We start from the raw sequence: 23,804 nt of genomic DNA, 5'->3' as shown, positions 1-23,804 counted from the left end.
GACGCTGCTCACCCAGAACACACGAGCTCTGTGCCACCGAGCCATCGCCGCAGAACAGGCCACGCGTCCCCAGATACGGACACACCACCTTCTGCACCAGAGACTCCAGCTTCAGGTAATCACTGCTCACACCTTTAGACTCGTGAACCCCCTGCGACACACACCACATCAACATCCTGCGCTGACACACACCACACACCACTCCATTCTCAATCAGACCGAGACTATATGTGACTCTGCAGCACAGAAGCAGTCATCAGCACAGCTGTATTTGTAGAAATAGACAACAATACACTGTATGAGTCACAATTATACATTTCTCTTTTATGACACAAATCATTAGGATATTAAGATCATGTTCCATGAAGATATTTTGTACATTTCCTACCGTAAATATATCAAAACTTAATGTTTGATTAGAAATATGCATTGCTAAGAACTTCATTTGAACAACTTTAAAGATGATTTTCTCAATATTTAGATTTTTTTGCTCCCTCAGATTCCAGATTTTCTAATAGTTGTATCTCAGACAGATATCGTCCTGTCCTATAGGGTTGGGCTGATAGACATCACGATGTTGAGCTGACATCCTGTTCTGAAAGAAAATGACTTGTATACGAATTACAATGAAATAATGAAATAAAATAATGCTATAGCCAGTAATTCTAGTCTGAAATGTGCGCTCTGTGTGGGATCTGGGTTTTTGCAGGACCCATGTCAACCGCTAGCTGGCAATATTACATACTGCACCTTTAATGGCCTAAATAAAAAAAAAGGAGCATCAGAAACCCTGCAAGCAGCTGTGAGGATTTCCAGTCAGGATTTAGACCGTATCATAGTACTGAGACTGCTCTTCTTAGAGTTACAAATGATCTGCTCTTATCATCTGATCGTGGGTATATCTCTCTATTAGTTTTATTGGATCTTAGTGCTGCGTTTGACACAATTGACCACAACATTCTTTTGCATAGACTTGAACACTTTGTTGGCATCAGTGGAAGTGCATTAGCATGGTTTAAATCGTACTTATATGACCGCCATCAGTTCGTAGCAGTGAATGAAGATGTATCCTATCGATCAGAAGTGCAGTATGGAGTACCTCAAGGCTCAGTACTAGGGCCGCTACTCTTCACGCTTTATATGTTACCCTTGGGAGATATCATCAGGAAACATGGTGTTAGCTTTCACTGTTATGCTGATGATACTCCGCTCTATATTTCTTCGTGGCCCGGTGAAACACACCAATTTGAAAAACTAATGGATTGCATAGTCGATATAAAAAACTGGATGACGAGTAATTTCTTACTGCTAAATTCTGAAAAACCAGAGGTGTTAATTATAGGACCTAAAAACTCTGCTTGTAATAACCCAGAACACTGTCTAAGACTTGATGGTTGCTCTGTCAATTCTTCGTCATCAGTTAGGAACCTAGGTGTGCTACTTGATCGCAATATTTCCTTAGAAAGCCACGTTTCTAGCATTTGTAAAACTGCATTTTTCCATCTCAAAAATATATCTAAATTATGGCCTATGCTCTCAATGTCAAATGCAGAAATGTTAATCCATGCATTTATGAGCTCAAGGTTAGATTATTGTAATGCTTTATTGGGTGGTTGTTCTGCATGCTTAGTAAACAAACTACAGCTAGTCCAAAATGCAGCAGCAAGAGTTCTTACTAGAACCAGGAAGTATGACCATATTAGCCCGGTCCTGTCAACACTGCACTGGCTCCCTATCAAGCATCGCATAGATTTTAAAATATTGCTTATTACTTATAAAGCCCTGAATGGTTTAGCACCTCAGTATTTGAATGAGCTCCTTTTACATTATAATCCTCTACGTCCGCTACGTTCTCAAAACTCAGGCAATTTGATAATACCTAGAATATCAAAATCAACTGCAGGCGGCAGATCCTTTTCCTATTTGGCGTCTAAACTCTGGAATAACCTACCTAACATTGTTCGGGAGGCAGACACACTCTTGCAGTTTAAATCTAGATTAAAGACCCATCTCTTTAACCTGGCTTACACATAACATACTAATATGCTTTTAATATCCAAATCCGTTAAAGGATTTTTAGGCTGCATTAATTAGGTAAACCGGAACCGGAAACACTTCCCCTAACACCCTATGTACTTGCTACATCATTAGAAGAATGGCATCTACGCTAATATTAGTCTGTTTCTCTCTTGTTCAGAGGTCACTGTGGCCACCAGATCCAGTCTGTGTCCAGATCAGAGGGTCACTGCAGTCACCCGGATCCAGTACGTATCCAGACCAGATGCTGGATCAGCACCTAGAAAGGACCTCTACATCCCTGAAAGACAGCGGAGACCAGGACAACTAGAGCCCCAGATACAGATCCCCTGTAAAGACCTTGTCTCAGAGGAGCACCAGGACAAGACCACAGGAAACAGATGATTCTTCTGCACAATCTGACTTTGCTGCAGCCTGGAATTGAACTACTGGTTTCGTCTGGTCAGAGGAGAACTGCCCCCCCAACTGAGCCTGGTTTCTCCCAAGGTTTTTTTCTCCATTCTGTCACCGATGGAGTTTCGGTTCCTTGCCGCTGTCGCCTCTGGCTTGCTTAGTTGGGGTCACTTCATCTACAGCGATATCATTGACTTGATTGCAAATAAATGCACAGACACTATTTAACTGAACAGAGATGACATCACTGAATTCAATGATGAACTGCCTTTAACTATCATTTTTGCATTATTGACACTGTGTTCCTAATGAATGTTGTTCAGTTGCTTTGACGCAATGTATTTTGTTTAAAGCGCTATAGAAATAAAGGTGACGACTTGATTAAGATCAGCAACAATCACATCTGACAGATCACGGTGACTTGAGACGGAAAAACTAAACAATAAAAGAAAACCATGATGAGCCCTTTAAAGAATTTCCTTGAGACACAGGAAATAAAACCACAAACAAAGCTGAAACACACACACACACACACCTTGTGAAGAATCAAGAGGGTGTAGATATATTTCACTCAGAGTCTGAAGGTCAGAGATGATGCAAGTTCAGAAAACCACACATCTCACAAACACTCACAATTCAACACACGTTTGCTTGGAAATAAAACTCAGTTCACATACATGTACACTAAAACACACACGCATTTGACTTGTGTGACGTCATCGTGTGAGTTTCGGATGCAGTACACAGAAACCCACTGGAACTCACAGAAACACTGACAGTTTCAGCTCTGCATCGACTCAGGAAATCTAGAGAGAGCGTTACAAAGTTTCTGATTTTTGTTTACACGAGCACCTCAAAGGTTGCTGGGAAACAGCTGCATCTGTTCTGTAACACACACACACACACACACACACACACACACACACCTGCAGGATGAGCAGCATCTGAATGATGGAGGGCGGCACACGAGCGCGCGGTCGAGTCAGAGCATCGTCCAGCTTTATGTTGAGAGTGATGATGTTCCTGAAGTGCAGCAGAGCCAGCTGACGGACAGATGGCTCCTTCCCCTGAACACACACACACACACACACACACATACAGTCTTAAATACACCACCAGCTCATCCTTTACACACTCTCACTAGTGCAGAGCAAATAAATCTGCTCTATCAGCAAAATAAGAGTATTGGAGTGTTTGGTGAAGTACCTGGACAGGGTAGAAGATGGCCTGCAGCATGGACAGAACATCACAGAAGAAGAAGTCCCATGTTTCTGCCAGAGAGTCCAGCAGCTTCTGACCTGCACACACACACACACACACACACAGAGAGAGAGAGAGAGAGCAGAACTGAATACAAACTAATAAAACACAAAAAAAACTACAAACACAAAGTCAGCAAAACACCAGCTGATTCAAACACATGGAGTCACATCAGTGAAGAGAAAAGATCCCGCACATTACAGACACATGATGAGGACGTTCAGAAGTGAGACAAGTGGACGATTCTTCTGAAGGTCACATCAGCATTAAACATTCTTTTAATGCAGAGGAAACTCTTCAAAACCACAAACACATGAACCATCAGAAATGGTTCAGACAGTATCTTACCTTCATAAAAGCGAATCTTATCTCTCAGAATCACCATTCCCTTCGTCAGCAGCTGATTCTGCAACACAATCACAATCAAACTTAGTTCATAGCTGCTTCATTTAGTATTGATTATTGATCCGAGGCTCAACTGATCACCTGCAGATATTCTGTGAAGAAGGAGCCCAACTCAGTCTTCAGGAGCTGCCTAGAAACAGAGAGAGAGACAGACCGACAAAGAGACGTTTGACGTTTACATTTAATCATTTAGCAGATGCTTTTATCCAAAGCGACTTACAAATGAGAACAATAGAAGCAGTCAGGTCAACAAGAGAACAACTACAGTATACAAGTGTCATGACAAGTCTCAGTTAGTCCAGTACTGAACACATAACCAGGGTGGGGTTTTTTTAATATGAAAGACAAGAAAAGGAAAAGTGCTAGTATTAGTTGGTTAAGTGCTGGCAAAAAAGATGAGTCTTTAGATGTTTCTTGAAGATGAGTAAAGACTCAGCTGTACGTATTGAGATTGGGAGGTCATTCCACCAGCTGGGCACAGTCCAGGAAAAGGTCCGTGAGAGTGATTTTGAACTTCTTTGGGATGGCACCACAAGGACGCAAACTTCTGGAGGACACATAAGATTTAACCAGTGAGTTTAGGTATGTTGGTGCCGTGCCAGTGGTCGTCTTGTAGGCTAGCATCAGTACCTTGAATTTGATGCGAGCGGCTGCTGGTAGCCAGTGTAACCTGATGAGGAGAGGAGTAACGTGAGCTTTTTTTGGCTCATTGAAGACAACCCTCGCTGCTTCATTCTGGATCAGTTACAGAGGCTTGACAGTACATGCAGGAAGAGCATTACAATGACTGGACAGGAGAAGTTTGGAAACGTCCATCTCTGAGAGTGGGGAGAAGGAGGAGAAAGAGGAGAAAGAGTGTGCGTCGGTCATTGTGAAGTTGTCCTCAGTCTGCGGTGTGGAGAATTGGTCACTGATGGATCTTGTCTTATTGGTGAAGAAATCTGCAAAGTCGTCCGCTGTAATGTCGATGGAGTCGATGGAGGAGGTGGTGGCGGCGGATTAAGAAGAGAAGAGAAAGTCTTGAAGAGTGTCCGAATGTCACAACAGCTGTTAATTTTGTTGTGGTAGTAGGATGTTTTAGCCGTGAAGACATTTGCAGAGAAGGAAGAGAGGAGAGACTGATACACACTGAGGTCTGTAGAGTTTCTTGATTTCTGCCATTTCCTCTCTGCAGCCCTGAGTTTAGAGCGATGTTCACGGAGAACCTCAGACAGCCAGGGGGCAGATGGGGCGGTGCGTGCTGGTCTAGACAACAGTGGGCAAAAGTTGTCCAAGCAAGATGTTAAAGTGGAGCAAAGAGTGTCCGTAGCGCTGTTCGTGTCCAGAGCAGAGAACTGAGAGAGTGCAGGAAGCGAGGATGAAACCACAGAAGATAGGAGAGATGGAGAGAGTGAGCGTAGGTTCCGTCGAAAGGTGACCTGCGTTGGAGTGTGTGCCGCTTCAGGAGTAAGTGCTAGGTTAGCAGTAATGAGGAAGTGGTCTGAGGTGTGCAGTGGAGCAACTGAAGAGTTGTCCACAGAGCAACAGCGCGTGTAGATGAGGTCCAGTTGCAGGCGCGCAGATGGCACTAGGGACGGGGGGGACATGACCCCCCCAGATTCATAGTGACCCATCCGTCCCCCTCACTGTCTCGATGAAAGGCTCTATTGGTAAACAGAGGATTAATCTGAGTTTCCGCTATGTACATTAGTCTAAGTAGAAGCGACCCGACCCACCGCTCCTTAAATGTGTACTAAACGATTTTTGAAACACGCTTTTGATGACACTGTTTGACCGAGTCCCAAAACACACTTGTAGCCAATCAGCGGTAAGGGGACGTGTCTTGTCCTGATAGCAAGAAGAGAGCGCTCAATTTGGCTGCACAGGACGCATATTACATTACATTTAGTCATTTAGCAGATGCTTTTATTCAAAATTAGCATATTAGCAGATCGACTACAGATTGAGAGAGATGGCAGATAAAAAAGAGGGTTTACAATCAGGCAAGAGGTAGGACCCATGTAAATATCGGAGCAGCTTTCCAGCGGTGGAGAGAAACTCAAGGATTGGGAAGTGCTCGAATCGGACGCCGAAGTTTATTTGTTTCTTTTTGATAGGTGAGTAACGTTGATTTTGCGTTGTTTCACACAACCTATCCATGTTGGCTTTTGTTTGAATTTGCTTGTGTGTCATCTTCGCTTGTTTCCGCGATCGTCGTTGCCATGGTTGCGTATGTACGTGTGGGGTGAAGATTTCATAAAAGGGGCGAAGCACGGTGGCCGAGAGAGCTCAACGCGCTGCAACTTCACAAAATGCGTTCAAATAGAAAAAGCACCAGCAAATTAAGAAAAGATCTTCATCAGTTTGACAGCACACGTGCTGCAAATACTCACAACACAAACAAATACAAAAACAAGTTGCAAATGCTCAAATACTTTTTTGAGTGTTGATTACCATTTGTATAACCACAGTTGTATAAATACCATGGTTAAACTATGGTTAGAGTAGTAAATCCATGGTTAATTTGTGCATGATTACAGTAACCATTTTTTTTGAGAATACGTCACTTCCTGTTTGTTGTTGGCGGCTGTACTGCGTTTGAGCTCCGTCACTATATTCTTTTCATTGACTATTTTTAACTCAAAAATCAATTTTATACATCATCGTTTCCGTTTATATAACGTGTGAATATATCCTCTATTGTATTCTGCAACAAAAACAATCGAGCGCCTCGCTATCACTAGTTTTATTTTGATCTCCCGGGTCCGCTATTAGCTTTTAGCCCGTTAACATCAGCAAGCGTGTTTGCAGCTAACTGCGCTTACATTGCTAATACTCTATTCACACACATTACCACTGCTGTACTCACTGTTACGTGCTTTAATGGCGGATGAATGTCTCCACTCTGTGCAGCTCGAGCTCGAGGCCGTGGGAAAGCAGATTCGCGACCTGGAGGAAAGGGAGGCCCAGCTGAGAGAGCGGAGAACCGCGCTGGAATCATCCCGGGCTGACGCTCACAAGTCCGGGGTAAGTATACCGCGTGCTGCTAACAGTCCCACCACGTCTACTCCGTGTGTTTCTCTGCACAGGCCCGGTGCACCCAGGACGCGATCTTCCCAGATGTCCTTCACTGCGACGCCGGGACACCACGGACCCTGGGTGCATCCACAGCGGAGGACGCGAGCCGGGTCCCGGGCGACGACTTCTCCCCCTCCTGCCTTCGACATCTCCATCCGGAACCGCTTCGCTCCCCTCCACGAGACAGGACGCGACGCTGTGATCATCGGAGACTCCATCGTCCGACACGTAAGTGCTACGTTAGCCGAAGGTAAAGTGCACACTCATTGTTTGCCTGGTGCTCGTGTTCTCGATGTTTCTGCGCAGATACCCGCGATCCTGAAGGCCGACGAGAGCCCCAGAGCGGTCGTGCTTCACGCCGGGGTTAACGACACCACGCTGCGGCAGACGGAGATGCTGAAGAGGGACTTCAGGAGCCTGATCCAGACGGTTCGCAGCAAGACGCCCGCGGCGACGATCATCGTGTCAGGACCACTGCCCACGTATCGACGAGGACACGAAAGGTTCAGTAGACTTTTTGCTTTAAATGAATGGTTGTTGTCATGGTGTAAAGAACAGAAACTGCTATTTGTTAATAACTGGAATCTTTTCTGGGAGCGTCCTAGGCTGTTTCGCGCTGATGGATTACACCCCAGCAGAATCGGAGCGGAGCTGCTCTCTGACAACATCTCCAGGACACTTCGCTCCATGTGACTAGTAAGACAATTCTCAGATAACTATTATGATGAATTTTGTTCCACCCGCTTAAATGACAAAAGAACTTGTGCTGTAAAAACTATTAAGACTGTGTCTGTTCCCCGAATAGTGAGGTCAAAATATAATGTAGGATCTAGAAAAAATCTTATCGTAATTAAACCAGAAAAATGTAAAGCAAATGAACAAAAACAGTTTTTAAAGTTTGGGCTCATAAATATTAGATCACTCACACCCAAAGCAGTTATTGTAAATGAAATGATCACAGATAATAGTTTTGATGTACTCTGCTTGACTGAAACCTGGCTAAAACCAAATGATTATTTTGGTCTAAATGAGTCGACTCCACCGAACTACTGTTATAAGCATGAGCCCCGTCAGACTGGTCGTGGAGGAGGTGTTGCAACAATATATAGTGATATTCTCAATGTTACCCAGAAAACAGGATACAGGTTTAACTCTTTTGAAATACTTCTGCTAAATGTTACACTGTCAGACATGCAAAAGAAATCTAATGTATCTCTTGCTCTGGCTACTGTGTATAGACCACCAGGGCCGTATACAGAATTCCTAAAAGAATTTGCAGATTTCCTCTCAGACCTTCTAGTTACAGTTGATAAGGCGCTAATCATGGGAGATTTTAATATTCACGTTGATAATGCAAATGATACATTAGGACTTGCGTTTACTGACCTAATAAACTCCTTTGGAGTCAAGCAAAATGTCACCGGGCCCACTCATCGTTTTAATCATACACTAGATCTAATTATATCGCATGGAATCGATCTTACTGCTATAGATATTGTACCCCAAAGTGATGATATTACAGACCATTTCCTTGTATCGTGCATGCTGCGTATAACTGATATTAACTATATGTCTCAGCGTTACCGTCTGGGCAGAACTATTGTTCCAGTCACCAAAGACAGATTCGCAAATAACCTGCCTGATCTATCTCAACTGCTATTTGTACCCAAAAATACACATGAATTAGACGAAATTACTGACAACATGGGCACTATTTTCTCTAATACATTAGAAGCTGTTGCCCCCATCAAATTGAAAAAGGTTAGAGAAAAACGTACTGTGCCATGGTATAACAGTAATACTCACTCTCTCAAGAAAGTAACTCGTAGTCTTGAACGCAAATGGAGAAAAACTAATTTAGAAGTTTTTAAAATTGCATGGAAAAACAGTATGTCCAGCTATAGACAGGCTCTAAAAACTGCTAGGGCAGAGCATATCCACAAACTCATTGAAAATAACCAAAACAATCCAAGGTTTTTATTTAGCACAGTGGCTAAATTAACAAATAACCAGACGCCACCTGATTCAAATATTCCACCAATAGTAATGACTTTATGAATTTCTTCACTGATAAAATAGATAACATTAGAAATACAATAGCGAATGTAGATTCTACAGCGTCTAACTCTTCAGTTTCATCCATCGCACCCAAAGATAAACTGCAGTGCTTTACAACTATAGGACAGGAAGAGCTAAATAAACTTATCACTGTATCTAAACCAACAACATGTTTATTAGATCCTGTACCCACTAAATTACTAAAAGAGCTGTTACCTGTAGCCGAAGAACCGCTTCTCAATATTATTAACTCGTCGTTATCTTTAGGTCACGTCCCAAAACCATTCAAGCTGGCGGTTATCAAGCCTCTTATTAAGAAACCAAAACTAGATCCTAGTGTACTGGCAAATTATAGGCCTATTTCAAATCTTCCATTTATGTCTAAAATTTTAGAAAAAGTTGTGTCTGCTCAATTGAGCACCTTCCTGCACAAAAATGATCTGTATGAAGAATTTCAGTCAGGTTTTAGGCCCCACCATAGCACAGAAACTGCACTTGTTAAAATTACAAATGACCTGCTTCTTGCGTCAGATCAAGGCTGCATCTCATTTCTAGTCTTACTTGATCTTAGTGCTGCGTTCGACACCATAGATCATGACATACTCATAGATCGATTACAAAACTATACAGGTATTCAAGGGCAGACTCTAAGATGGTTTAGATCATCCTACCTGTCCGATCGCTACCATTTTGTTTATTTAAATGGGGTGTCATCTCATTTATCATCAGTAAAATATGGAGTGCCACAAGGATCCGTCCTAGGTCCCCTTCTATTTTCAATATACATGTTGCCCCTTGGTAATATTATTAGAAAATACGGAATTAGCTTCCACTGTTATGCTGATGATACTCAGCTATATATCTCAACGAGACCAGATGAAACTTCCCAATTATCTAAGCTAACAGAGTGTGTTAAAAATGTAAAAGATTGGATGACATAATTTTCTCCAATTAAATTCGGATAAGACAGAGATATTAATTATTGGACCAAAAAACACCACACAGAATCTTGTAGATTACTTGTACTGTTACTTCCTCTACAGTCAGAAATCTGGGTGTTATATTGGACAGCAAATTGTCTTTTGAAAAACATATTTCCAATGTTACAAAAACTGCATTCTTCCATCTTAGAAACATTGCCAAGCTACGAAACATGTTATCTGTTTCTGATGCAGAAAAGCTAGTTCATGCATTCATGACCTCTAGACTGGACTATTGTAATGCACTTCTAGGTGGTTGTCCTGCTTCATCAATAAACAAGCTACAGGTAGTCCAAAATGCAGCAGCTAGAGTCCTTACCAGGTCAAGAAAATATGATCATATTACCCCAATTTTACAGTCTCTGCACTGGCTACCTATTAAGTTCTGTATCAGTTACAAATTATCATTACTTACCTATAAGGCCCTGAATGGTTTAGCTCCTGCGTACCTAACTAGCCTTCTACCACGCTACAACCCATCACGCTCCCTAAGGTCACAAAACGCTGGACTTTTGGTAGTTCCTAGGATAGCAAAGTCCTCTAAAGGAGGTAGAGCTTTCTCACATTTGGCTCCCAAACTCTGGAATAGCCTTCCTGATAATGTTCGGGGTTCAGACACACTCTCTCTGTTTAAATCTAGATTAAAAACGCATCTTTTTCGCCAAGCATTCGAATAATGTATCTCTTAAATTGTGAGTGTAGTTGCATCTGCATTTTTATTCTTTAGCTTGGGTTAAACTAATTTTACTTTGTTGGATCAGCAGCTATGCTAATGATGTCTCTATTTTGTTTCTATGTTTTGCCACGGGATTTACATATAATGTATTTCAGAAAATCACAATGTACACCTCAGCTCTTAGAACCACATGGAGTAAACAAAAGTGTATTTATGCACCTGCTGCCTTTTAATGGTGGTGAAAGTATTCGGTTGTTAAGTGATGACGTAAGAAGCGCTGTTTCCGGGTCCAGGCCTCAACTCGCTTCACTTGAGAATATGACCTCAGCAGCCGTTTATGAGCACTGTTTATTCATATTGATAATTTAAGTTGAACGCTTTCAAACTTACGATATACACTACAGTCTCCGTGCTCATGGCGTCCCAAACACAAATAATTTTAAGATATTTTTTTTATATTTATATTTTCATTGTCTGGCTATCTGGTACTTCAGTATGGAGTTAAAGGTTAATTTTATAACTTTTTCACTAGTATTCTATCACAGTTTATATTAGCACCTTTTGTTGTTTTCTCGTGGTAACTGATAGAGCGTTTGGACACGGAAGCGCTGCTACGTGACGTCAGACTTAATAAGCGAATAGACTAAACAAAAGCAAAGTACGTGGATTTAAACACTTGCATGCCATCGTGCTGGATATTTAATGGTGAGAAAAGCAGCAAGCAACACGAGAAAGGGCTTGACTTGTACCAAAGTTTATAGAAATGATTATGTAGCGTTACCCCTCCAGCGAGCTGCAGCTTATTTGAAGTTGGTATTGCATTTTGGTTCATAATACATTATGTTCATAAATTTGATGCAAAGTATATTTTTTTACAGGATTTTAAGGTTTTAAACTGGCTTTACCATCAAGAAAAGAGGAGCATTTCACTTATAGGCCATATGTACTTTTCACCATCAAAAGGAAGCAGGTGCATAAACACACTTCTTTTTTTATTGTTTATTCCATGTAGTTCTGAGAGCATGAGGTGCATATTTTGATTTTTTCAAATACTGTACATCAAGGTAAGTGCACAAAGGTCTCTCTCACACCCTCTCTTTCTCTCTCTATCACACATACACACACACTATAATTTGCTATTATACTCCATATAACCCCATACAAGCCAGAAACTAAGCCTTTTTTTGCACAGGCCTATCTAAAGGGTTAATGGTCCCACCTAGTGATCAACTGTAAAAATAACAAATGTTACCTCTTCCCAACAGGGAAAACCACCAACAATCAAGAATCTCACACACACACACACAAACACTATAATTTGCTGTTATACTCCATATAACTCCATATACAAGCCAGAAACTAAGCCTTTTTTTGCACAGGCCTATTTAAAGGGTTAATGGTCCCACCTAGTGATCAACTGTAGAAATACATTTTTTTACCTCTTCCCAAAAGTGAAAACCACAAACAATCAAGAATGCATGATTATATGGTGTCATGGCTTTGCAATCAAAAAATGTCGTTATAATGGAAGTCCATGGGGCAAAAACAGCCACCAACAGCTAATTAGGGAGAAAAAATTTAAATCTAATGCTGCACAAAAACTAACAATGCATCAAAGCCAATCTTGTTACTAATCTTTGACATGCCCAAGACTGTGATAAAAGGTTAAAAAAAATCCAGTCCACAATCACTTTTTATATTGAAAATATGTAATTTTGTGTGTTTTTTTCCCAAATCAGTGACATCATTTATGAATTTGGTAATTAAAAAGTTAAAATCTTGGAATTTTTTTTTTTAAATTTGGTAGTTTTGATCAGGACTGAGGCTGATTAATAGATTTATGCAAAAAAAAAATTGAAAAAAATATTTATCTGATACATTTTTACAGCAGTTTAATTTAGTGGATGTTTTCATCCACGAACATCCCGAAAGGGTAGTGAATTTGCCCACAGTGTACCGTTGAGTTTTTGAAAAATTTCAAAGCATTTTCCCAAAATATGGGTCAAAATAAGATTTGTCACCAAAAATCATTCCATTAGCTCAAACACAGAGAAAGTTGTGGCCAAAATAAGACTCAACTTTACCCCCTAGTGGACGAAAACGTCCCCAATAACCCACAAGGGTTAATTAATAATATTGATAGTTCATCTTCTAGCTGACTACGTCTTGTATTATTATTTTTTATTTTTTCTAAAATCCTGTCAAACGTGCACAAACTACTAGCTACTACTAAATATTGTAGAAACATAATTTTCTGTAAAGTTGCTTTGTAACGTTTTTTTAACGTAATTTGTATTGTAAAAAGCGCTATACAAATAAACTTGAATTGAATTGAATTTTTTTTGTTTGCTTTTTTATATAATAAATGTATTTATTAATTAATTCACTTCAATAGTAAAACCATAGGCTATGTTTAGTTTTTGTAAGGCAAGTTGTAAAAGTAAGTTAGCCAGCTTACATAACCGTTCAGTTACAGTAATTGTGTATTTAGTAAGCTTATTTAGGCAAATAATATCCACACACACACAAAAAAAGCTAAGGAGCCGTATGACCAGGATTGTTAAAATAAACAAAGATCTTTTCAGAGCAAACATTGATAAATTATGCCCCAGATATATTTTTCACTTTACGGTTCCCTTAAATATTTCTGATGTCATCTGTGGTTTTGCAGCACATTTCTTTATTTGTTTGTATTGTGAGTATTTGCAGCACGTGTTGTCAAACTGATGAAGATGTATTCATAATTTGCAGGTATTTTTGTCATTTGCAGCACGTTTATCTCTCTCGGCCACCGGAGCAGGTCCTGTTGGAGTATGGGTGTGTTTGTTTTGGTGCTAAAGAATCGGGTCAGGGCAGACGCAGGCTGAAGCACAATAATAATCTAACCATTACTCTGTAACCACCTTCTCACTACACGCTGTTCTGTTGTCAAACACACGACGATGGTGCTGCCACTGACGTGTGTATTGCTATGACTCCTGACCCCGGGGTCCTACGAGGAGCTGGTAGCTGCCTCAATTTTGCCTGTAGCGGTAACCATAGTGATCATATACAGGTGCATCTCCAAAAATTTGAATGTCATGGAAATATTTCAAAAAAGCAAACTTTCTTATATTCTAGATTCAATGCACACAGACTGAAATTAACTGTCATTTTGCATTATTGACACACTGTTTTCCTAATGAACGTTGTTCAGTTGCTTTGACACAATCTTTTTTGTTTACAGTGCTATATAAATAAATGTGACTTGACTCCAACATAAGTCTCTTGCTGTTTGCAGATGATCTGGTTCTGCTGTCTCCAGCAGAAGAGGGTCTACAGCAGAACCTAGTTCTGTCAGACCTGGGCCCTGACCATGAATCCTAACAAAACTAAAATACTAACATTCCAGAAAAGAACCAGAGTTCAGGGAAAGAGACAAGTGTTGTCACAGTACCAAAATTTCAGTATTCGGTACCGATACCAGTGAAAATCCACGGTTCTCGGTACCAATTTCGGTACCAAAGCAAAACACAAAAATATGCTAATTAAAAAAAAATAACTTTATCACTAAAAATAAAACCAATGGCATTCTTTATACTTATTTACAATTGTGTATAAAGTTCTTCTACAAGTAATATAATTATGAAAAACAGTAAACAAGTTTCACCCAAATTTAATTTGTCTTTTAATTTATGAAATTTAAACATTTTATTTTTTGGTAAATAAAGGGGATTTGCTATTAAAATTAAAACATGGAAGAAATATTGTGTGATTAATTTTTAATTAACAGTAGTAGCAGTATCACATACATTTTACAAAATAATAGTAATATTTTTAGCACAATGCCTTTATGTAAAAATGAATTTGTAATGAATGCATATTTGTCATTTATCTGAACTTAAGACTGGTGGTGATGCTTAAGATATTTTTGTTCATTGAGGGTTTCTGTAAAAAAATAAAGTAATAATCATAATTATTATTAAAAGATAATAATACTACTAATTCTACTATCATACTAATGTATATCCAATGCACTATGAATTGATGAGCTGCTGGGTTCATGAATATTAATCACGTTGTCTGCGTTCGGTCGAATTGATTTGCTGAAATCAAAACAGGGACGGTAATAGATGAGCGCCAGCCAATGAAATTGCCATTTGCACATTAGCTCCGCCCACTACCGGAGAAACCGGCATATCTTCTGCTTGTTCGAAAATATGAATAATTCTAAATGAACTACATTATTTTGACAGGAGAAGACAACAAAGAATATAGTTTACATGTAGCATGTCGATTCAGCGTGGTAAGACTCTCTCTCTTTGCATGTGTGAGAAACAGAGCGATCAGTAAAGCGACGGTGAGTCGTGCTCCTTCACACAGAGTTTACAGTTCGGCAAATACCATAGACAGTAAAAGAGGCAAATACAGGTGTACTGTGCGTCCATTGAGATGAATTGAAAAGTACAGATCGCTTGGAGAGAGAACTCTGAAGCGCTCAGTCAGTGTTCAGCGAGTGAAAATATATCTGCGCCAATCTTATAATAGCCTCGAACACATCACACACACTGGCGAGTAAAATCTAAGAATTTATTAGCCAATGGCTAACAATAGACAATTTAGTCGCCCTGAGTAAAATTTATTCACATATGCGAGTGATTTACTCGCAATGTAGAGGCTGTTTTGACGGTTTTCCGTGAATACCTTTAAATTGACACTGGTTTTACTCAAATGAAACGGTAAAATGCTTGTGAAGTGACTCAGAACAGTTCTGGTGATGTTGTTTGTGTATTTATGTCCTCATTATTGCAAGCGTCATGCGATTCATTCTATGTAGTAAACAAACCAATCATTCATTCACACAGAGACATCCACGCAGAACATGCAGGATGCAGATTTCAACCAACTTTTGCGGCTTATTTGGTCCATATGGAGATTTGATTTGATTAATTTATGCTAACTTTGACAAATTCCGTGACTGTCCATATTAAAATGTAAGTTTCATTTTCATGACTGGATTTTGAGATACCGTCCGCGTTTTCTGCTTCGCGGAAATCATAGCGCTGTATGCATCCAGAACTGGGTTTGAACGGGTCCTCGGTACCACCGGTACTTACAGAAACCTGGTAACGTGACATTTACATTTTTTTAGTACCGACTTGGTACCGAAGTACCGGGTCTTTTGACGACACTAGAAGAGAGTGCTGTTCATTCACTCTCTCCCACCTACAACACCTGCCAGCACCAAGACTCGAACCTGTGACCTTCTGGTAACTAGTCCAGCTCTCTAACCATTAGGCCAGAGCCGCCTCTACAGCGGCCCCTGAAGCTGCAGAAGCAAAATAACACGACTAACAACATCCAGCATCAGGACACTGAAATATCCATCCACACAATTCAGCCAGAAGAAAATTATCTAGCTCTTATTTAGCTCTGCAGTGATCCGAGCTCTTACCAGACTGAAGATCTGCAGTGATCTGAGATCTTACCAGACTGAAGATCTGCAGTGATCTGAGATCTTACCAGACTGAAGCCCTGCAGTGATCCGAGCTCTTACCAGACTGAAGATCTGCAGTGATCTGAGATCTTACCAGACTGAAGATCTGCAGTGATCCGAGCTCTTACCAGACTGAAGATCTGCAGTGATCTGAGCTCTTACCAGACTGAAGCTCTGCAGTGATCCGAGCTCTTACCAGACTGAAGCCCTGCAGTGATCCGAGCTCTTACCAGACTGAAGATCTGCAGTGATCTGAGATCTTACAGACTGAAGATCTGCAGTGATCCGAGCTCTTACCAGACTGAAGATCTGCAGTGATCTGAGCTCTTACCAGACTGAAGCTCTGCAGTGATCCGAGCTCTTACCAGACTGAAGCTCTGCAGTGATCCGAGCTCTTACCAGACTGAAGATCTGCAGTGATCCGAGCTCTTACCAGACTGAAGCTCTGCAGTGATCCGAGCTCTTACCAGACTGAAGCCCTGCAGTGATCCGAGCTCTTACCAGACTGAAGCCCTGCAGTGATCCGAGCTCTTACCAGACTGAAGATCTGCAGTGATCCGAGCTCTTACCAGACTGAAGATCTGCAGTGATCCGAGCTCTTACCAGACTGAAGCTCTGCAGTGATCCGAGCTCTTACAGACTGAAGATCTGCAGTGATCCGGGCTCTTACCAGACTGAAGATCTGCAGTGATCCGAGCTCTTACCAGACTGAAGCTCTGCAGTGATCCGAGCTCTTACCAGACTGAAGCTCTGCAGTGATCCGAGCTCTTACCAGACTGAAGCTCTGCAGTGATCCGAGCTCTTACCAGACTGAAGCTCTGCAGTGATCCGAGCTCTTACCAGACTGAAGCCCTGCAGTGATCCGAGCTCTTACCAGACTGAAGCCCTGCAGTGATCCGAGCTCTTACCAGACTGAAGCTCTGCAGTGATCCGAGCTCTTACCAGACTGAAGATCTGCAGTGATCCGAGCTCTTACCAGACTGAAGCTCTGCAGTGATCCGAGCTCTTACCAGACTGAAGATCTGCAGTGATCCGAGCTCTTACCAGACTGAAGCTCTGCAGTGATCCGAGCTCTTACCAGACTAAAGCCCTGCAGTGATCCGAGCTCTTACCAGACTGAAGCTCTGCAGTGATCCGAGCTCTTACAGACTGAAGATCTGCAGTGATCCGGGCTCTTACCAGACTGAAGATCTGCAGTGATCCGAGCTCTTACAGACTGAAGCTCTGCAGTGATCCGAGCTCTTACAGACTGAAGATCTGCAGTGATCCGAGCTCTTACCAGACTGAAGCTCTGCAGTGATCCGAGCTCTTACAGACTGAAGCTCTGCAGTGATCCGAGCTCTTACCAGACTGAAGATCTGCAGTGATCCGAGCTCTTACCAGACTGAAGATCTGCAGTGATCTGAGATCTTACCAGACTGAAGCCCTGCAGTGATCAGAGCTCTTACCAGACTGAAGCTCTGCAGTGATCCGAGCTCTTACAGACTGAAGATCTGCAGTGATCCGGGCTCTTACCAGACTGAAGATCTGCAGTGATCCGAGCTCTTACCAGACTGAAGATCTGCAGTGATCCGAGCTCTTACCAGACTGAAGCTCTGCAGTGATCCGAGCTCTTACCAGACTGAAGCCCTGCAGTGATCCGAGCTCTTACCAGACTAAAGCCCTGCAGTGATCCGAGCTCTTACCAGACTGAAGATCTGCAGTGATCCGGGCTCTTACCAGACTGAAGATCTGCAGTGATCCGAGCTCTTACCAGACTGAAGATCTGCAGTGATCCGAGCTCTTACCAGACTGAAGCCCTGCAGTGATCCGAGCTCTTACCAGACTGAAGCTCTGCAGTGATCTGAGATCTTACCAGACTGAAGCCCTGCAGTGATCCGAGCTCTTACAGACTGAAGATCTGCAGTGATCCGAGCTCTTACCAGACTGAAGCCCTGCAGTGATCCGAGCTCTTACCAGACTGAAGCTCTGCAGTGATCTGAGATCTTACCAGACTGAAGCCCTGCAGTGATCCGAGCTCTTACAGACTGAAGATCTGCAGTGATCCGAGCTCTTACCAGACTGAAGCCCTGCAGTGATCCGGGCTCTTACCAGACTGAAGATCTGCAGTGATCCGAGCTCTTACCAGACTGAAGATCTGCAGTGATCTGAGCTCTTACCAGACTGAAGCCCTGCAGTGATCAGAGCTCTTACCAGACTGAAGCCCTGCAGTGATCCGGGCTCTTACCAGACTGAAGCCCTGCAGTGATCCGAGCTCTTACCAGACTGAAGCCCTGCAGTGATCAGAGCTCTTACCAGACTGAAGCCCTGCAGTGATCCGGGCTCTTACCAGACTGAAGATCTGCAGTGATCCGAGCTCTTACCAGACTGAAGCCCTGCAGTGATCAGAGCTCTTACCAGACTGAAGCCCTGCAGTGATCCGGGCTCTTACCAGACTGAAGCCCTGCAGTGATCCGGGCTCTTACCAGACTGAAGCCCTGCAGTGATCAGAGCTCTTACCAGACTGAAGCCCTGCAGTGATCAGAGCTCTTACCAGACTGAAGCCCTGCAGTGATCCGGGCTCTTACCAGACTGAAGCCCTGCAGTGATCCGGGCTCTTACCAGACTGAAGCCCTGCAGTGATCAGAGCTCTTACCAGACTGAAGCCCTGCAGTGATCCGGGCTCTTACCAGACTGAAGATCTGCAGTGATCCGAGCTCTTACCAGACTGAAGCCCTGCAGTGATCAGAGCTCTTACCAGACTGAAGCCCTGCAGTGATCCGAGCTCTTACCAGACTGAAGATCTGCAGTGATCCGAGCTCTTACCAGACTGAAGATCTGCAGTGATCCGAGCTCTTACCAGACTGAAGCCCTGCAGTGATCCGAGCTCTTACCAGACTGAAGATCTGCAGTGATCCGAGCTCTTACCAGACTGAAGATCTGCAGTGATCCGAGCTCTTACCAGACTGAAGCCCTGCAGTGATCCAAGCTCTTACCAGACTGAAGATCTGCAGTGATCCGGGCTCTTACCAGACTGAAGCCCTGCAGTGATCCGAGCTCTTACCAGACTGAAGCCCTGCAGTGATCCGAGCTCTTACCAGACTGAAGCCCTGCAGTGATCCGAGCTCTTACCAGACTGAAGCCCTGCAGTGATCCGAGCTCTTACCAGACTGAAGCCCTGCAGTGATCCGAGCTCTTACCAGACTGAAGATCTGCAGTGGCAGAAGCAGAACCTGCAGAAGAGTGCAGTTCTACAACAGGTTAAACTCAAACCAGCACAGCACAATCCGACCCAACCAAATCACACGGTTATAAAAACACAATTACATTTCTTGAAACATGCCACTAAATTACAAAAGAAAATGAAGCTGTATTTAGACCCGAAAAGAGACCACAAACCAGCAGAATACTGAAGCTGTTTAAAACATCACAAATTAAGAAAGACACTAACAATATAAAGACTGAGTGATCAGTGTCTGGCTATAGAGAGAGGACAACACGGACAGAGAACAGAGACTATGTTCACTGTGCTCACAGAAAGAGCTGGAAACAGAGGAGCATTTCTTACTGCACTGGGATTACTATCACAACATTAGAGCTGCATATTTCCACAAATTAAACAATTTTATGGCATTACCAAATGCAGAACAATTAGGTCACATTTTAGGGGAAAATTAAAAAAAATGATCATAACAGCAGCAAGATATGTACAGTCGTGGCCAAAAATATCGTCCCCCTTGGTAAATATCAAAGAAGGCTGTGAAAATTAATCTACATTGTAAAACCTTTTGATCTTTTATTTAAAAAATTTTAAAAAAATGTATCCTTTCATTGGATAATAAGAATTTAAAATGAGGGGAAATATCATTATGAAATAAATGTTTTTAACTGATACACATTGGACACAATTAAGGACACTCTTTTATTGAATTCTTTTTGAAACCTCTTTTTTTTTTATTTGCCAGTTTAACAGCTCTAACTTTTCTCAGTGACCAATTTCGGTGTTGGTTTTGAGGTTTGTGTTTGGGTTATTGTACGGTCGGAAGATCCAAACATGGCCCATTATAAGATTTCTAAAAGAGTCAGTCACTTACTGATTTTTTATCTGTTGGTATTTGATAGAATCCATGATGCCATGTATCTAAACAAGATTTCCAGGACCTCCAGCAGAAATATAGGCCCACAACATAAATACAGCAGTATATTTCACTGTACACATGGGGTACTTTTTATCTCAGTGTTCACCAAACCCATCTTGAGTGTTTGCTGCTAAAAAGCTCATTTTTAGTTTTATCTGACCATAGAAGCCAGTCTCATTTAACTGAATATGCTTTAGTTTGTTTCTGGATGAGCTAGGAAATTTTTTCTTGAAACCCTCCCAAACAACGTGGTGATGTAGGTTCTGTTTGACAATTTGTTTTAAGGTTTTCTGAACACAAGATTCAACTATTTTCTCCAGCTGTGATCCTTGGAGAGTCTTTAGCCACTGAAACTGACCTCCTCACCATGCATTAGGAAGATATAGACACACATCCTCTTCCAGGCAGATTCATAACATTTTATGTTGATTGGAAATTCTTAATTATTGCCCTGATGATGGAAATGGGAATTTTCACTGCTCTAGCTATTTTCTTAAATCCACTTCACCAATTTGTGAAGCTCAATTATCTTTTGCTGCACATCAGAATTATATTCTTTGGTTTTTCTCACTGTGACGGATGATTAAGGGAATTTGGGCTTAGTTTTCCCTCCTCTTTATATTTCTGTGAAACAGGAAACCAGAGCTGGATAATTTCATGTTTATAATCACGCTGGAGTGCTCAAAATTGTGAATATGAATGGGAATACACTTTAGAGATATTTTACTCAAGAATTTCTAGGGGGGCCAATAATTGTGTCCAATGAGTATTAGAGGAAAAACCTTTATTTCATAATGGCATAATGGTATTTTCACATCCTTCTTTGATCATATTTACCAAGGGGGCCAATATTTTTGCCGACGACTTGTAACAGTCTTGTAACAAATGTCACAAAGAAAATGAAGGGGGATCAATCACCGTTGAATAGCATAATATATTTCTTTAAGGAGCACACAACATTAAATACCATACATGACTAACCCATATATTGTGTAACAAGTATGTCCCTATCTAGAGGCATAACCTTTTAATGTCTGAATATCCGCAAATGTCCTGGGTTCATCACAGTATTGTAGATGTTTAGGAGATTAAAAGGATGAAGTCCAAGATAATCCACAGCGGCAATCCAGAGTAGAGTAGAGATCAATTTAGAAGTCCAAAGATGAAGCAGATTGTAATTAGAAACCTTGACCAGTTGAGTTGAGATTCCCTCAAAATTAAGTGGAAACAAAAACCCTCTAGACAAACAAAAACAATACAACATGAGGTTCTGGAAGCAAAGTATATTGCCAACTATAAAACCTCTGACAATACTAAAGAAACAAAAAGTAACTTGCATTGAGATGTAGAACACTAGTGTTCCTCAATAAGGGTTTGGTTAAGCATGGGGAGAGCAAACACTCCCAGCTCACAAGTGTCCCTTCTCAAACTTCCTACACCTCTTATTCTCTGATCTAGAGAAACTTTACTGATAATGACTCCCTAATGCCCCCTTATGACTGGGAGTAAAATTACCACTCAAAATAAATAAGAAAGTAAAGTAACAGCTTACTAGATCTGTGACTGTATCAGCCTGTCATAAACGAAGACTGTCAGCCAGTGGACAAAACTGAAGCAAGATCATCTCACACTGATGCTGCTCACATGTGGAAAAAAACCTCATTAATATATTGAAGTTATTAGCACTTTTAAACATTTATTCTGCATCATTGGTGAATTTGATGAAGCATAAGTACTAATTATTCTTCTATTCAAAAGTTTTGAGAATTACATAAATATTGGAAACTGGAAAAGTTGCTGCTTAAGTTTTTATAATAGCAATTTGCATATACTCCAGAATGTTATGAAGAGTGATCAGATGAATTGCATAGTCCTTCTTTGCCATGAAAATTAACTTTATCCCAAAAAAACCTTTCCACTGCATTTGATTGCTGTCATTAAAGGAGCTGCTGAGATCATTTCAGTAATCGTCTTGTTAACTCAGGTGAGAATGTTGACGAGCACAAGGCTGGAGATCATTATGTCAGGCTGATTGGGTTAGAATGGCAGACTTGACATGTTAAAAGGAGGGTGATGCTTGAAATCATTGTTCTTCCATTGTTAACCATGGTGACCTGCAAAGAAACGCGTGCAGCCATCATTGCGTTGCATAAAAATGGCTTCACAGGCAAGGATATTGTGCTACTAAGATTGCACCTAAATCAACAATTTATAGGATCATCAAGAACTTCAAGGAAAGAGGTTCAATTCTTGTAGAGAAGGCTTCAGGGCGTCCAAGAAAGTCCAGCAAGTGCCAGGATGGTCTCCTAAAGAGGATTGAGCTGCGGGATCGGAGTGCCACCAGTGCAGAGCTTGCTCAGGAATGGCAGCAGGCAGGTGTGAGCGCATCTGCACGCACAGTGAGGACAAGACTTCTGGAAGATGGCCTGGTGTCAAGAAGGGCAGCAAAGAAGCCACTTCTCTCCAAAAAAACATCAGGGACAGATTGATCTTCTGCAGAAAGTATAGTGAATGGACTGCTGAGGACTGGGGCAAAGTCATATTCTCCGATGAAGCCCCTTTCCGATTGTTTGGGGCATCTGGAAAAAGGCTTGTCCGGAGAAGAAAAGGTGAGCGCTACCATCAGTCCTGTGTCATGCCAACAGTAAAGCATCCTGACACCATTCATGTGTGGGGTTGCTTCTCATCCAAGGGAGTGGGCTCACTCACACTTCTGCCCAAAAACACAGCCATGAATAAAGATTGGTACCAAAACACCCTCCAACAGCAACTTCTTCCAACAATCCAACAACAGTTTGGTGAAGAACAATGCATTTTCCAGCACGATGGAGCACCGTGCCATAAGGCAAAAGTGATAACTAAGTGGCTCGGGGACCAGAATGTTGAAATTTTGGGTCCATGGCCTGGAAACTCCCCAGATCTTAATCCCATTGAGAACTTGTGGTCAATCCTCAAGAGGCGGGTGGACAAACAAAAACCCACTAATTCTGACAAACCCCAAGAAGTGATTATGAAAGAATGGGTTGCTATCAGTCGGGATTTGGCCCAGAAGTTGATTGAGAGCATGCCCAGCCCATATTTATGTAATTCTCAAAACTTTTGGCCACGACTGTACTGGAAATAAAAGAAAACGTCCGGTGAGGAAAACCCCATCAGTCCATGTGTCTGTTCTTCAGGGGTGCTGTCTGAGTAAATAAAGACTAGTCAACTGTGATGAGCCTGCGACTGACCGATGAGAGAAACTGACCAAACCCACATCACTCTGGTGTTGAAGTGTTCACTCATTTCATTTATTTAAAGCAGTTCTAGTTGTCAGGCTGTTGATTTACCAACAGTTTCATTCA

At 41.7% G+C, this 23,804-nt stretch overlaps 1 protein-coding gene across 2 annotated transcripts in view; it reads right to left on the bottom strand.

Moving 5' to 3' along the window:
- LOC132139445 (proline-rich protein 5-like) overlaps positions 1 to 23,804 on the bottom strand; it is a 31,500-nt gene that overhangs the window by 1,622 nt on the left and 6,074 nt on the right. For both annotated transcript variants that reach the window (XM_059547805.1, XM_059547804.1), the window contains 5 exons: positions 4,177 to 4,225; positions 4,039 to 4,096; positions 3,637 to 3,728; positions 3,357 to 3,497; positions 13 to 151 (listed from right to left, as the gene is read on the bottom strand). In XM_059547805.1, coding sequence (XP_059403788.1) covers positions 13 to 151; positions 3,357 to 3,497; positions 3,637 to 3,728; positions 4,039 to 4,096; positions 4,177 to 4,225 — 479 coding nt within the window. The remainder of the gene's footprint in view (positions 1 to 12; positions 152 to 3,356; positions 3,498 to 3,636; positions 3,729 to 4,038; positions 4,097 to 4,176; positions 4,226 to 23,804) is intronic.

The sequence above is a fragment of the Carassius carassius genome, unplaced genomic scaffold (genome assembly GCF_963082965.1).
Source record: "Carassius carassius unplaced genomic scaffold, fCarCar2.1 SCAFFOLD_77, whole genome shotgun sequence".
NCBI classification, from domain to species: Eukaryota; Metazoa; Chordata; class Actinopteri; order Cypriniformes; family Cyprinidae; genus Carassius; species Carassius carassius.
The sequence above is the reverse complement of the archived record's forward strand: the minus strand, read 5'-3'. Positions and strand labels throughout refer to the sequence as shown.